Source organism: Dermochelys coriacea, chromosome 18, assembly GCF_009764565.3.
Source record: "Dermochelys coriacea isolate rDerCor1 chromosome 18, rDerCor1.pri.v4, whole genome shotgun sequence".
Classification (NCBI taxonomy): domain Eukaryota; kingdom Metazoa; phylum Chordata; order Testudines; family Dermochelyidae; genus Dermochelys; species Dermochelys coriacea.
In genome coordinates, this window is record NC_050085.1 from 12,840,622 (window position 1) to 12,855,897 (window position 15,276).

A 15,276-nucleotide genomic window follows, 5' to 3' on the forward strand; every position below is an offset into this window, starting at 1 on the left:
TTAAGTTGAAGTTCCACTTGGTCTCCCTGAGCACTATTATCTCTCTCCTCTGTATCCGAGAGACTGGTACACCACCTTTGACATGAAAGCAAGTGTCTGGATGAAATCCATTAAATTGACACGAAAGCAGGTGTCTGGATGAAATCCATTAAATGTTGACTGCCCCTCATACTTGCGGTTTGTTGCATTCATCACACAATCCCTTGATTACTGAATTCTTGTGTTTAAGTATTTAGACTTAACCATAGTTTTGGCTATAAATACATTGCATAATGGGCTAAGAATCTGTTTTCAGACTGTCTTAAATTGAGAGGTTTTTGTCTTTATCATTAGGAAACTGTGAGAGCTGGGATAGAACTCTTTCTAGTTGTTTAATGTACACTGACTTCAGTTTGCAGGGTCTGGCACTGTGAATGTTGAGATACTATGTAGACAAAAGTATCCTGAAGGATAAAAATCTAAATATTTATCAGGTGTAAGGATTATAGGTAAGATTCCCTATTAAGTTTTAACAGGAGTTCAAGTCTGAACAAAAATGCCTTTCCCCCTTCTCAATCAGGCTTTATTTCCTTGGTGTATGATGTAAGTTTTCCAAGTCTCCATAAGGTCCTCCAAGAAAAGCACTGTGGACAAGACCCTGGAATGTGTACTGTATAAATAAGAGCCAAGTCCCTACCTCTTTATTTTTGAGCAGGCAGTGAGAAACAGCTTGGGCCTTTTTCAAACATGAAAAAGCAAGAAAGGCACAAATCCATTTTCTTTCTGTACAGATTACTTTTGTCTGCATTTGATATACTTGCACAAAAGAAAAGGAGTTGGTAGTTCTGTTGGTATGGACCTTGCATAATTGAATGTTTGTTTGTTTCAGCACCACAGTCCTTCGTGGGGTGGAATTAAAATTATTTAAATAAATGTGTATCACTTGTTTCTGCATTATTTGTGCATATGTGTGAGTAAAGTTGAAACTCCCTTACTTTCTTTCCAAGCTGTATATTAGATTGTTAATAGAAATAAGTTCGCTAAAATAAAAAGACGGAACTCTGTTTTTAGCCAGGAATGACTTGTTTGGCCAGGAATGCCTTTAAAGAGGAGAAAAGCTACCCTCCATGTTCGCTGCTCTTTGAACTGAGTTCTGGTAGATCAGAAACCGCTATTACAGGTTACTACTATGGAGGAGTTCAAAATTATGCAATACTGAGGGAACTTTTTTCATAATTTTTAATTTGTTCATATGCAGGTATACAGAATACATAGGACATAATTATTTTCTGAGTATCTTCAACCAGTTAAGCCTAAACTTGAGTTCTAGTAAAGAAAAAGGCAGCATTTTTAAAACAGAAACTTTATATCACTAATTGCCTGTTATGTGATGACGACAAATGCAGCTAGACCCACTTTCTCACATTATTTTGGGAAAAATCGTTTTTTTGTTTTTTGTTTTTTTTTAACTAATTGGTGCATTATTTACAGGTAGTATCTTGTAATTGTTCCAGTTCATGAAATCTTGCTTGGTGTATATGTTTAAGTCAGACATGGGGGTTACTCCTAAAAAGTGCAGAGCTGAATGGTTCTGCCTTGCTTTTGAGGGGAGGAGGAGAGACCTATTGGTGATTGTACCTATTAGGACCTTAATGGACCACCAAAACAAACTACTTTTCAAAGCTGACAGGTAGCAATGTTGTATCTCTTTAGAGTATCTGTTTATGTAATAGTTTGACTCTAGTACTTACTAGATATACTTACTAAACTTAGTTTTCAGAAGCAGTGACATACTTAGATGTACATTGGCAGTGAGAATGTTGCTCTTGAAGTTTATGTGCAAGAACCTGCAGTTTCTTACAGCTGTGATCTTGGTAGATTTTCCAGTCTCCTTGAACACTTAATAGTAAAAAGGTGCTGTAAATACAAAGGTTAAGCATGTAATTGGATTGGTTATATGCTGAGCAGTAGGAGGAGCAGTGAGGTTGTGTGGGGGGGAAAAAAGCAGTCCTCTCATTTTATTCCTTAAACTTGCTTTTAAATTAAATTAACTTAGCTTTAAATATTACTTGTAATTTTTCTGTAACTTTCTTAAGAGAATTTCATACACACAAAATGTGCAACATTGACATGACTGAAGATAGAAGTAAAAAAACAAAACGAAAGCAGATGTTGCATTGGCAACAGTAATCTCCATGAAGTGGCCTTGAAAAATGGCCATGAAAAAATTTGAGCCTTGGCATAGGCAATTAATCTTCTCTTTGTTCTGATGACTGGTTAATAACGAAAAAATGAATATCACTTGCCTGTCTAAAGCAACTCTCTTCATGAGTGGGTAAACAGAACTTTGCACAGCTGTTATAGAGAGTAACTGGTGAGCTGTTCATACCAATAAAAGGTTCTTGCATATGTATCGGTATACAAAAAGGAAGTATTTGCAGATGAAGGTATAGACAGAAAACTTTTTTTTTTTTGTAAATAAAGAACACTTTAGGAAAATGGAGGCATAAATGCATGTAACATTAAGAAACCAGATTTCTTTGTTTTAATAATGTGCTGGTTCAAAATCTGAAAATTCAAAGTGGGAAAACATTTTCAGTATTTTAATAACTTTTAAAATAAAAATTAACTTTCTTTCCTTAATCTTTTATTGTTCTTTATAGTTAACAAGCATAAGCCATGGATTGAAACGACTTATCATGGTATAGTTACAGAAAATGACAACACAGTACTCCTGGATCCCCCCTTGATAGCTCTGGATAAAGATGCACCTCTGCGGTTTGCAGGTACAGAATCTATCTTTGTTTTTCCGTTGATGTAAGTTCTTGTTTGTTAAAGATGCTGTGTGTTACTCAGCATTTTTTTCCCTAATGAACTGCAGCTTAAGAATGCTTTCTAAGGTTTTCCATAGCAAATGGTTCATGTTACTGGGTTTATGTTTAAAAGATACAGCTCTGCTAAACAAGAGGTTGTTGTATCTTGCAGACTAGAGGTTTTATGCTTACACATTTCACTTCACAAGGAACATCCAGACAGACTGGTACAAGTGTAGACTCTAACCGTCTCTTAAATACATTTGCTCCTGATAACAGTTGCACCATTCAACACAGAAAACTTTCTGCAAAAGTCAGTTTTCTTATCATTCTGAAAGGACCCACCATTTATCTTCATAGTCTTCTTGGCTTGTGCTGGGTCTCAATTATAGACTGAAGGGGTTTGGTGAGGATATGATTAATTGCTATCAAGATTAATGTTGTGTTCCTTTTGCACCATTTTTGGATTGAGGTTTTCTGCAGAAATCCAAAGCGTCAGTTTATTCAGTAATCTTGGATAATCTTGGGAAATGGATATCCATTTCTACCTCTAGTCACTCAGTCTAGTCGTTAATGCTATCCATATGTTTCTTCTGTGTTAGCAGATGAGAAGATGTTTTATTTGTCTGTCCTGTTTTCTATATTAAAGTTAGTATTATGGAGTGTCTTAAGCATCTTTTTTTTTTTTTTATCCCAGTAATATAGCTTGTTAGCTGAGGATCCTTTAGCCTGAAGTATAATGTTAGAAATCTGATTGCCAATCAGTGTAGCCTGGGAAGAATTCTGCATCCTCTTGGTAGGGAGACTGACTGTTCCTCTTAAGTCCTCTCAGGTGACCAACCAAAACACCTCATGGTCTGTATGCAGAATGCCTTAGTTTCTATATAGAAAGGGTCATATATAGTTTGGCCTGTTCTTGCGATAGGGCAGAAAACGTATCCAGAAAATTGAGTTTTGCATCTTGCATATTGATCTATTTATAAATCCATAGTACCCCCACATCTTGAAAACTGCATGCAGATCTGGTCGCCCCATCTCAAAAAAGGTATCTTGGAATTGGAAAAGGTACAGAAAAGGGCAACAAAAATGATTAGGGATATGGAAGCTGTTCCATATCCCTAATGAGGAGAAATTAATGAGACTTTTCAGCTTGGAAGAGAGACAGATGGGGGGAATATGGTAGAGGTCTATAAAATTGTAACTGGTGTGGAGAAAGTAAATAAGGAAGTCTTGTTTACTCCTTCTCATAACATAAGAACCAGGAGTCATTCAATGAAAATAATAGGCAGCAGTTTTAAAACAAACAAAAGGAAGTATTTTTTTTCTCATATACACAGTCATTCTGTGGAACTCTCTGCCAGAGAATGTTGAGGGCCAAGACTATAACAGGGTTCAGAAAAGAACTGGATAAGTTCATAGAGGATAGGTTCATCAATGGCTATTAACCAGGATGGGCAGGGATGCAAAACCATGCTTTTGAAGTGTCTCTAGCCTCTGTTTGCCAGAAGCTGGGAATGGGCTATGGGGGATGAATCACTTGATGATTGCCTGGTTCTGTTTGTTCCCTCTGAAGCACATGGCATTGGCCATTGTCAGAGGACAGGATACTGGCCTAGATGGACCTTTGGTCTGACCCAGTATGGCCGTTCTTAGAGTGCTTGCTTCTGGTAGCTAATCATAAATGTACATCTTATCATTTTTATATCCCTTAAAAATCCCATCAAGTTACTATGGCATTATGGTAGTACTTAAAGGCCGCAATAGAGATGGAGACTCATTCTAGTAGGTGCCGTACAGATGCATAGAGTGCCAGTTGCAGCACCAAAGAGCTTGTAATATAAATAGACAAGAAAAATAAAGGGAGATAGGTAGTATTGTTATACTCATTTTACAGATAAGGAACTGAAGCACAGAGTAAGTGATTTGTCCTAGGAGGCACAAGACGTCTAGGAATTGGATCCACATCTCCTGGTCCATAAGCAAATGTCTCAACAGCAAGACCATCCTCTTGCTAATGTGCTTCAAATGAACACTAAAGAAAGCAGTCTCTAAGCTATTGGGTAAAACGTTGGTTGTTTGAAGATAAGCTGTGCTTTACTTTTTACATGGGACTAATGGCTTTTAGTTTCAGAAAGAAATTGTTGCTGATGACTGTTTAAAGATACAGTAGCCAACAATGGGATACAACTATCCCACAGATGGTCTCTTTGCTTGGGCTAGATATAAGAAGATTGTGTTTGAAGGACATTTTGCATTTTCAGCTCTCAGCTCGAATGAGATATTTGTCTGTAGAAACTTTTTTATATAAGTAAAATCCTTGAAGAATCTAGAGTTCCTGTAAAATAGTTGGAACTGGAGGCAATTCAACATTCTAGGCCTTATCAAGTTTGGAATTTTATTTTTTATTTGCAGCCTGGCAATAAAGACTGGAAATGATATGAAAACGAACTTACAAAATCAGCAGACAGCTGAAATGTTGAGTATTCTAATTGTTACGGATGTACTGGTCACAACTCCCTAGCTAAGAGTGCACTTACAGCAGGGATTTAACCTCTTTATATATTAATATAAAGCCTATTCTGCCAAATATATAGTGCTTACACTTTAAGTACAGAACTAATTTTACAAGAATTTACAAGATAATCCACAAATTTATTTGAGCTGAAATTAATTTAAAACTGGGTCCTTTGAGACAGGGTGCTAAGCTTCATAGTCTTTTCCTTGTCAAGAATGATCTTAACAGGATGATACTCTTCAAACTGTCTGTATAGCTAAAAGTAACTGAAATCTTATGTATAGGCTATAATTTGAAGAAGTAGGCTGTAGCTGAGTTATAAATGACTATATCTAATTGTAGCTATGTAAACTACAGACAGGGTCAGGTCAACAGCTCAGGTAATTCTTAAGAGGAGCCCTTGTCACCCTTCTTATACAGCTAATTTACATGAAACAATTACATTGGTTGTAATTAATTCACAATAGGAAGACTAGATAACTTGGGGGGGAATGTCTTTTAAAAATCAGTTTAATCTGGGACCATAAACACTTAACATTATAATGATTTTAAAAACTTATCAAGAAAACTGCGGCATCCTGAAATGGTTCACCCTTAAGTTAATGATATTTACACTCAATATTTAAACTAAATTAAAATGTAGTTTATCTTTGGAATTGGAGACTGTTCTAATTTACCAGACCCTCCAACAGCTAACTTAGAAAGATACTCATCTGTAGCAAGAACAGACCTAATAAAGTTCTAACCATCTAATTATTGATCTCCTCACTTGTGTGCATCTGTCCTTTCTAGTATAAGGGAAAAGAAAACGGTGCATAGAGAGATGGCTTTTGATAAGAGTATGTAGAGCAGTTACCAGCTTGCTCCCTCCCCAGTGATTCTTAACCATGGGTATTCTTAGAATTCCATGCTGTTCTACAGGTATGCACACAGACTATTAAACAAAAAATAATCTAATCATGATATAGGAAGACAGACCTTCAGTCCTGTTGATTAGGAAAAGAGGATAGGACTTCTTTCTTGCTGTTCAGATATACTTCAAATGTTTGCCTTAATAGTAAATTGATGCGGTGCAGTAGTTTGTGAAAGCAACAGATTAGGTATTCTGTATCTGCTGGGAAGTAAATGTCCTGGTACGTTTAAAGTATAATTAAGCTTTAAGAAAACACTTGCAGGATATGTTCATATAGCATATCAAATTTTATAAAGGGGAGGTTCAAGATTAGACCATCATGTTACTTTACAAAACAACTCCTGTGCAGTGGTAGCAGTAAAAATATGTATGTAAATCTGCTATACCTTAGCAAGTGCCTATGACAATTGTAAGCTGACTTAAGTGCAAGTTTAAATAAATATTAATACTGTGACTTCCAAGGAAACTAAAATTAGCAAAGTCTGAAGGGTAACGGTCTCAAATTGGTTAAGAGCCTAGACTTTATATGGTGTACATAAACAAAATATGCCGAGGGCTTTCCTTTATGTATTCAGAGCTGGTGGACTCGTATATTTTAAATTCCTGATGAGAAATACATTATGAGAATTTATAGAAGTATTTGTCTAGCAATAAATAGAACAATATTCCAATTTCCTTTTGAGGAGTGAAGATGTGGGTGTGGTGCTGAATCAGCGTGATGACATATTCTGGATAATACCGGTGGTAGTTTATGCATATCTTAGAACAGAGAATAGTATTGTCTTTCTCCAGCATCATTTATGTGGGTGTTTAAATGAGAAACCCTGTTAGAACAGTGACAAAATGTTGTCATGGCAAAAGAAAGCTTCAGATTAATTGTTTTATTCTGCTTTAAGTGGTAAAGACTTAAATTGGTTAGAAATGCACAATTTGTGTTGCCTAAAAGAGTTGAATTTCTAATAAACTGCCCTTGCTTGTAGAAATTAAACCACTTCTTAAGCTCTAATTTGGTTTTAAAATATTTTAACTGAGCTATTTAACCACTCTGATCATCCTCCATGTTATCCATCTTAAAACCTGTCAATATGCTTTAATAATGCATTGAATTGTGGGACAAGGAACGGCAGTATTTTATGATTCATTAATATTGCTTTGCTCACTTGAATTGCACTATGGATGGTTCCCAATATTATGGCTTAATTATGGTTACACATTCAAAGAATCCCAGGTAAATGTGATTATCCAAATATCTGCTTCCAAGTTAATCTGAGTGATTGAACATCTGAAATATAGCATATTTAAATAAAAGCAGGGATCTGAACGTGGTCCTATCAAATTGCCTTGTCCTACTTTCTGACTTCAAAGTAGCTCCTGAGCAATAAATCTTGCTGATACCCTATTGTATATCATGGGAATGCCTGGGAGGATGACTGACAAAGTTGTGCAGTGAATCCTGTGTGAAAGCACTTCTACACTATAAATCTAGTTGTTGGGAGAATATGATCAAATATAACTTTTTTTTTTTTCCTGGGACAATCACATTTTGCAGCATAAATGAGATCAAACTGTGTTTAAAAATCAGGCTAATGCCTTAAATTCTCAGCATACAAGGAACTTCTAGCTACACTTTAATAAGGAACTATGCTTTTATGGTGCTTGTGGCACTGGGTCCCTCAAAACTGTTGAATTTGCAGTGTTGGTGGACTTTAAATGGGTTTAAAGTATCACTTTGTTTGAGATGATCCACTAGTGGAATTAAGATTCTTCAGCATGATTATAATAGAGTTTTTAAAAGGTAGTTAACCACTCTTAAAGAATGTTATTTAGCTTTCCCCATATTAATAAATATAAAGAGAGCCCCCACAAAAATATTTCTTGGACTAGGAATCTTTGTGTTTAGAGAGTAAATGTGTATGCAACTCTGAAAAATGCTCCTGTAGCATCTCTGTTCATTCTCTTGAAAAACAAAAAACACGTCTGTTAGCCCCTTCCTGGAGATGCGTGTAACTCGCATTTTCCAGTGGGTGACTGCTGTTGGTTTTTCTCCACACTATACTGCCAGCCCTTGTTTGTTTAGGGCAGGGAACTGTGCTGACGTCCTGTCTGCAGCCTGCTAATGTGTAATGCAGAAGTCAGCTGGATAGTGGCTCTAAATAAAGGATAGGTAGGATAGATGAATGGCACAGTTTGTATAAAGGGTGAGCTTTCAAATGACTTCCGCACTTCAAAGTCCTAGTAATAGAATGATACATGTCTGGAATTTGTTAGAACATATTCATACTTTCCCTCTTTGGAAGAAATGTTTTTCTCTTTGGAAGGGAGCTGGGATGAGATGCTGACACCAGTATTTTAAGAAGAATTTAGACATTAAACTCTTTATGCCCTCTAGTTCTAATATTTTAAAAACTAATTTTCAGTAAAGTATTTTACATCAAAGTACAGCATAATACCATGAGAGCCTAAAAAAGAAATTACTCTCATCAGAGTGTGCCGCAACAAAACAGTAAAATGTTCCATGATAAAGAATGCCCTTAAGGAGACTGGATTATTTGTTTTCAGGCTACAGTAAAGTGGATAAATAATCTTGTGTTAGTTTATATTGAACTGTATCTAAGATTTGCTTAGCTACAGAGATTAAAATTTATCAAATGATAAACTAATATTCAACATGCTAATTGATTTCCATTCCCTTCTGGGTATGGCAGGGATGGAAACATGTTTCACCTCAACTCCAGAATGAGATAAGAGAGCTCTGACAAAAAGCATTGCTATATAAAGTAGATATAATGTAGCATAGTGCTTGATGCATTATATGGAACTTAACTTTGCTGTGTCAGGATGAAGAAATTTACTAAAAAGAATTGTTGAATCATATGAAAGCTCTTGATGTACCAGGCTCCTGATTTTTGTTGCAAACCTCAGTTATTAGTTGTACTGATTTGAGGCGCATTTTATCCGTGCGCCAGAATATTCATCTGCACATTGTCTTGTCCATCTTGATATATGCTCTGTAATAATGCATTTAATTTGTTTTGGAGGGAGGAGAGGGAGCCTGCGCCCTTGAAATATTTTGTACTTTAGGAAACTGAAATGTTTTGTTTTGTTTCTTATGATAGAGATCATTTGGGGGGAAATAGCTGGTATTATCTGACAAGCTCTGCTCAAACTTGAAGCTGCATATGGTCTGTTAACAGCAATTTATTGTAACTAACAGTTCTTTATGGGCTTCAGCTTTTTGATGCACAAGTCCCTTTCTTTGTAATGTCAGAGTTTTTGTTCCATAATGGTTTTTTTAAAATGGGCTTTTTATTAAAATAAGATCTCGTTACAATGAAATGGTAAAAGTTAACATATTGGGTAGATTCTTGTTCTGATAAATTGAACTGTAGTATATCTTGAGCAGAGACTTTAATACCCTAAGGAGCATCTGGAGACACATGAGTATTTATCAGAAAGATTAGTTGTGGATTACTGTAGTGGAGGGACGCCAAGGAATGTAGTACCTGAATTGCCTAGTGGCAGAGGTTGGCATTGGTGCTAGAGTTAGAGTTCAGTTCATCAAGAATTGAACAGCCTTTTTTTTTTTTTTTCCCTCTAATAAAGACAACTGTCACATTAACACACTTCAATACATTAAGCCCAATAATGCATATTGGGGTTATTCTGCCATATCATGTCCCTGCAGTTATGTAGTCTTCTGTAACCTTAATGCCTTGCTCAGAATGCTTGACTCCCTAGGTGGGCTGGGGTGGGGTGTGCCCAGTATTTAAAAGCATGCAGTTGTGTTATAATCACTTTTCTGTAGCTTTAGCCAGGAATTTAAGAAGCATCCAGGTTTTTTGAATAATCATGTTAAAAATATCTTAAAATTCAGGATTATACTTATGCTATATAAAAATACCTTGGAATAGTTTATAAGGAAGCCCTAGGAGATCATAAACTTGGTACATTAAAATTAAGGAGCTGATTATAAACCTGTGGTCTTCAGGGATAACTTCATAAGAGGTGATTTCAGAAACTAGCTCCTTTTATAATAAGGATCCACTGTTTAAAAGTGAGGCATTCTGCAGTAATTTTTCCTTTATCCTGTAGGATATGTGTGCTTTAGTATTGAACCAATATTTTGTCTTGTACTTATAAACATAGCATTGGTCTATTTGCTGCATAGATAATCTCTTTTCAGAGCCAATATTTAGAAGTTTACTATTGCACAATTATGTATTACGAAAATAAATGAGAATTAACACTGGTTCCACTTGACTTGCATATTAAGAGTCAGCTTTTTCTGTAACTGCATTTCAGATCAAAGATAATAGTAGTCATAAAAGTGTAATGTTCAACAGTGTGTAACAAGTGCAAGTTCATAGTTTAATATCACTATAATGTCTATTTGGATAAAGCATACTGTCAGCTGTGTCTAGTCATCATGTGTCCAGATTCAAGAAGTTAAGTGACTGGATGTGGGTGGGTAAGAGGAGTGGAAATCATTCCTTGTTCATTAAGTCTGGAAAATATGCTTGAGGGTATGAAAAAATGGGGAGGTGGGAAAAAAGGTGTTCAAGTGAAAACTTTTTTATGTTGAGTAAGCTGCTTAAATTAACATAAATGTTCATTTTAAATCCTGAATTAAAGAAATACTGTGAAGTTAAATTTGACATTGAACTTAGTTTGCAAACACAAGTTATTATAGAACCTATACCAATAGAAATGTTTTCAGGACACACACAAATCCAGTGGTAGTGAAGAAATGTTTGCTGTCTGCAACCCCATACATTGCATCATTTAGTATGAGAAACTGATGAATGTTTGCATTGTTCAAGCTGTGAGAAATGTTAACTGTAAATAAACTTCATTAATGATGAAATGTAAATTAGATTAAAAAAAAAAACTTTAGAAACCTGAAGTGGGGATAATAACCTTAAGTAAAATTTTAAAAAGCAAAAAACCTTAAACCCCTATTCAAGATGGCGTTCTGCAAAAACACAGAACTTGTTGTGTATTAGTCTCTCTATTTAAGGGATACATCAAGTTGAATTCTCACTGAAGTTCACTAAGTATCTACCTGTTTAAAACATGAATATCCAGTTTTATCACCAGTACCCAATAAGGGAATATGAAATCTTTTTACAATCTGAAAGCAAGTATTAATTTAACCTAAGAATTTCACAGTGGATGATAAACTGAAGGCTGAGGTTAAATCACATTAGTGAATGAGGCTCTAGATTTGTAACAGTTAAGACCACTGGAATTTGTTCATACAATTTTGTCCAAAGCTTTTCTGTGTAATGTGTGCATCTTTGACTTTTTCCTTATTTGCTCCCTCTTCAGTCTTGCCTGTATTACTGACTTGGGTTTATCTTTTCTCCCTTTAGAGAGTTTTGAGGTGACAGTCACCAAAGAAGGTGATAAAGGGTTCTTTCTATCCCTTTTATGAATATTAACCCACTAACTTTGGTTATGAAATGGGGAATCAGCACCTAAACAGAAGATCCTGTCATGCTCTTTTACTCCCATTTTATTCTCCCAGTTTTTTTCTATTTTAAAATATATTGATAGAAACTGTTATGTAGCCAAACCCTTGGTTAGAAATATCTTTAAATCAGACATCCATTTGAACTGTTTGGGATTATATTTAGGATATAAGAACATTGCAGTTAAGCTTTGGTTAAAAAATAGTACTTTCACTTGTAGCTTACATTTTTGGGTCCTCTTAGGTTTCTCCCACACATTTTGTGAAGAAGTAATACAATTGCCAAAACATAGCCACAACCTGCAATCCACTTTCCTCATTATATGATTAAGTAGTAACAGTAGATCTGATTTATAATCCAGTTTATAAATAGTTTTTAGACATAATAAAAGTGATTTACTTTCTAGGTTTCTTTTTCAGGTCTGTTAGAAAGAAAAGTCTGACTAGAAAGGAATATCTAGTAAATCCCTCTACATGAAATAACTGTCAAGATTTAATGTAATTGGTATATTAGTAGACAGCGTTGAAATGGATGCCTGAAAAGTTGGTATTTCTACCTCTCTCATTCAGTAGTTTATTTTGATTCCCTAATTTTAGACAGGTACATTGCACAGGAAGACTTTTTGTCCATTTGATCTGTTGACAGAATTTCTGTAATTGTGGTGCTGAACCTATACCTGAAGCTTCTTCACCTCTCAACTTGTAAATGTGCATTTTAACCTTCTGCTTTGGTCAAAGTAAACAAGCTGCCCAGCTATTCCCAGTAGCTTGGCATAGAAGATATTACCAGTGGCCTTGGCTGTATGCTCTCATAAGATCTACTCTTACCCTAGAGCTATCTCAAGTACTCCTGTGAAATGCCTGTCTACATTTCTCTTTTGTATTCCTGCATGAATGGATGCAAAGTAAACAAGTTGCTTGGAAGGCAGACATATGCTTTTTTTACTAAATTTTCCAGAACTCCTCCATTTTAAAGCACAGTGCTCTTGCTTTGTCCACAGACCCTCACAAATCCCTGGCTGCAAAATCCTGAGTCATTTACATTTGAAAATGCTTGGAGAGGTTTTTGACTGAAATTCTAACCTGTGCTGCTTTGAATCTCTAGGTGAGATTTGTGGATTTAAAATTCATGGGCAAAATGTCCCCTTTGAAGCTGTGGTAGTGGATAAATCCACTGGTGAGGGAATAATACGCTCTAAAGAGAAACTTGATTGTGAACTACAGAAGGACTACACATTCACCATCCAGGCCTATGATTGTGGAAAAGGACCAGATGGAGCTAATGCAAAAAAATCCCACAAGTAAGTAAATCTGTGAGTGGCTGAGGGGAAGTTCAGTTTAAATAGTCTTCTGATTGATGTGGCCTATAGTCTGTATATTTGTATATTTGAAATGAATGTAAATCAAGAAATTCTGAAGGCTTAAAAATTATATTAATGCAAGTGGTTCAAAGCAAAACGATAATTTCTTTGAAGTCGCTACATGTAAATTCTAGGGTGTAGTGACTTATTTGTCCTTTGACATATTGGTACCTCTGGATGTTCCACAGGAAACTAATGTGCTAAATTAGGCAGTGGAAATACTGAGGAAAGCAGTTAAAATACCATGAGGGCAAGGACCTCCAAGGGAAACTGAGCTGAAAGAGTAGTCCAAAGAAAATCTCTCCAATAGGTGTTAATATTGTGGAGGGGTAAAGGAACTCGTGCTTCTAAAATTTCCAAGCAGCCTGAATAGAAAATCAAATTGTTCGTTTAAGATTCCTCTTTCTAGATTAAAATGACGGTACCATACCTCTTTATGTAGAGGGAAAGGAAATAACCACGTAATAACATCTGCTTTAAAAATAATACAGCACTTTGGAAGAAACATCTGTATAGCATGTGGCAGACTACCGGTAGTGCTCAGGGAAGAAGGGCATAAACAAGATGAGGATTGGGTCAGGAGTAGACATCATTACTTTCCTAGCTATATATCTTATCTAAGGTAAAGGGAATACAAGCATGGGAAGCCTTTTCATAGGGAAAGATGCTGTAGGAAAAGTGATATTTAGGTAAACAAAATATTTGATAATACTAACAACTATTGAAGAAATACTCAAAAGGAAAAGATTATAAACCACTTCAGAGACTGGGTGGAATTCTATCCTCTGTACACGTTCCCTTTCGGCCTTCAAAGTTCTCGTTTGAATCCTCTGTACAGTGTGGCTTCATGTGACTCCCTCTGCACAGCAGCTGTTCATTTTGTAGTAGAACTTGCAATTTTCTGCCATTTTTCCCCATTTCTGCAGGAGATGGACCAAACACAAAATGGCAAAGAGTCCTGTGGCACATTATAGTCTATAAGGTGCCACAGGACTCTTTGGCGCTTTTACAGATCCAGACTAACACGGCTACCCTTCTGTTACCAAACACACAAAATGTAAATGCCAGTTTCCCCCCCAAAAGGAACATCGGCTAGATACAAAAGGGAAGACAAGTGGAGTCAACAGTTTAGAGCAAGCCCAATGCATGGGTGTAAAAACAGCACTGGGATATTTGCTTCCTAGAGCATCAATAAATGACTGCCTTACACCCACCCACCCACCCTCCTCTTGGTGTCAAAAACTGCACTTCCACTTTGTGGATGGCTAGGCTCTTAGTCATCAGCTCTGTATTGCTCGTTCGCTTGGTGTTGAAATATGTTACTCTAATACAAATTATTGAGAATGTACTATCCTGAATCTCCTTAACTGATGTGTGGCAATAAAGTTCATCTCTTCCTGCTGATGAAAATGTATTCTGCATTGAAGAAAATTTAAATGTCCTGTGAGTCTCTTTGCACTGCATTTGTTGGCCATATTGGTTAAAATAAGCCCCCTTTTTAAAAAGAGAAACTCTTAGGTAAGCATTGGATATATTTACTTCTGGAGGAGGGATGCATTAATAAAATGTTTCTCTATAGTGTTTTTACATTCCTGACACTTGTTCCATGATTGACACTTCGTTCTTGGTTGTTTTTTTTTCATTGACATATTTTTCCATTCTGTATTTACACACATACTGTGACAAGTGCAAGAGGAAAGGCACTGTGTCCCAGACTTTCTGGGATTACTTGGCTCATGATAAAATATTTTAGGTGGGTTTTCTGCTATTTTCATAATCTCTGACCTTTCACTTCCACCTCCAAAAAATGAGCTAATTTTGTTTTAGCTGACTTAGTATATTGATATATTCTCAACTTGGTATATTCGTATGGAATCAAAACTAGTCTAATGTTCTTGATTGGGCCAGTAGTCTGAAGCCTGACTTCTAATTGTCATTGTATATTTGTTTTCCATAACAAATTGTTAATTAAAACATAATATTAAGTGTAGTATAAGCTTGCTATCTGATGATACATGGTAACAGAAAGGGATAGTAGCGTGTTTGAAGCACACAATTAATAATCGGATATATTGAGGTTTTATTCCCAGTTTGCCACAGATTTTAGTTTTTTAACCTTTCTTTGCCTCAGTTTTCCTCTGTAAAATGGCAATAACTTAATTATTGTACAGGGGTGTGGAGGACTTATTACTCCTGGGGGAAATCTGCACCATTGTGCATGCACA

At 36.0% G+C, this 15,276-nt stretch overlaps 1 protein-coding gene across 4 annotated transcripts in view; it reads left to right on the forward strand.

Moving 5' to 3' along the window:
• The window catches only part of CLSTN1 (calsyntenin 1), a 68,496-nt gene that overhangs the window by 25,521 nt on the left and 27,699 nt on the right, over positions 1-15,276 (forward strand). For 2 of the 4 annotated variants that reach the window (XM_038377170.1, XM_038377172.2), the window contains exons 2-4: positions 2,643-2,765; positions 11,593-11,622; positions 12,796-12,991. In XM_038377170.1, the coding sequence (XP_038233098.1) occupies positions 2,643-2,765; positions 11,593-11,622; positions 12,796-12,991 (349 nt within the window). The remainder of the gene's footprint in view (positions 1-2,642; positions 2,766-11,592; positions 11,623-12,795; positions 12,992-15,276) is intronic. The other 2 variants (XM_038377173.2, XM_038377171.2) reach the window with 1 other exon arrangement.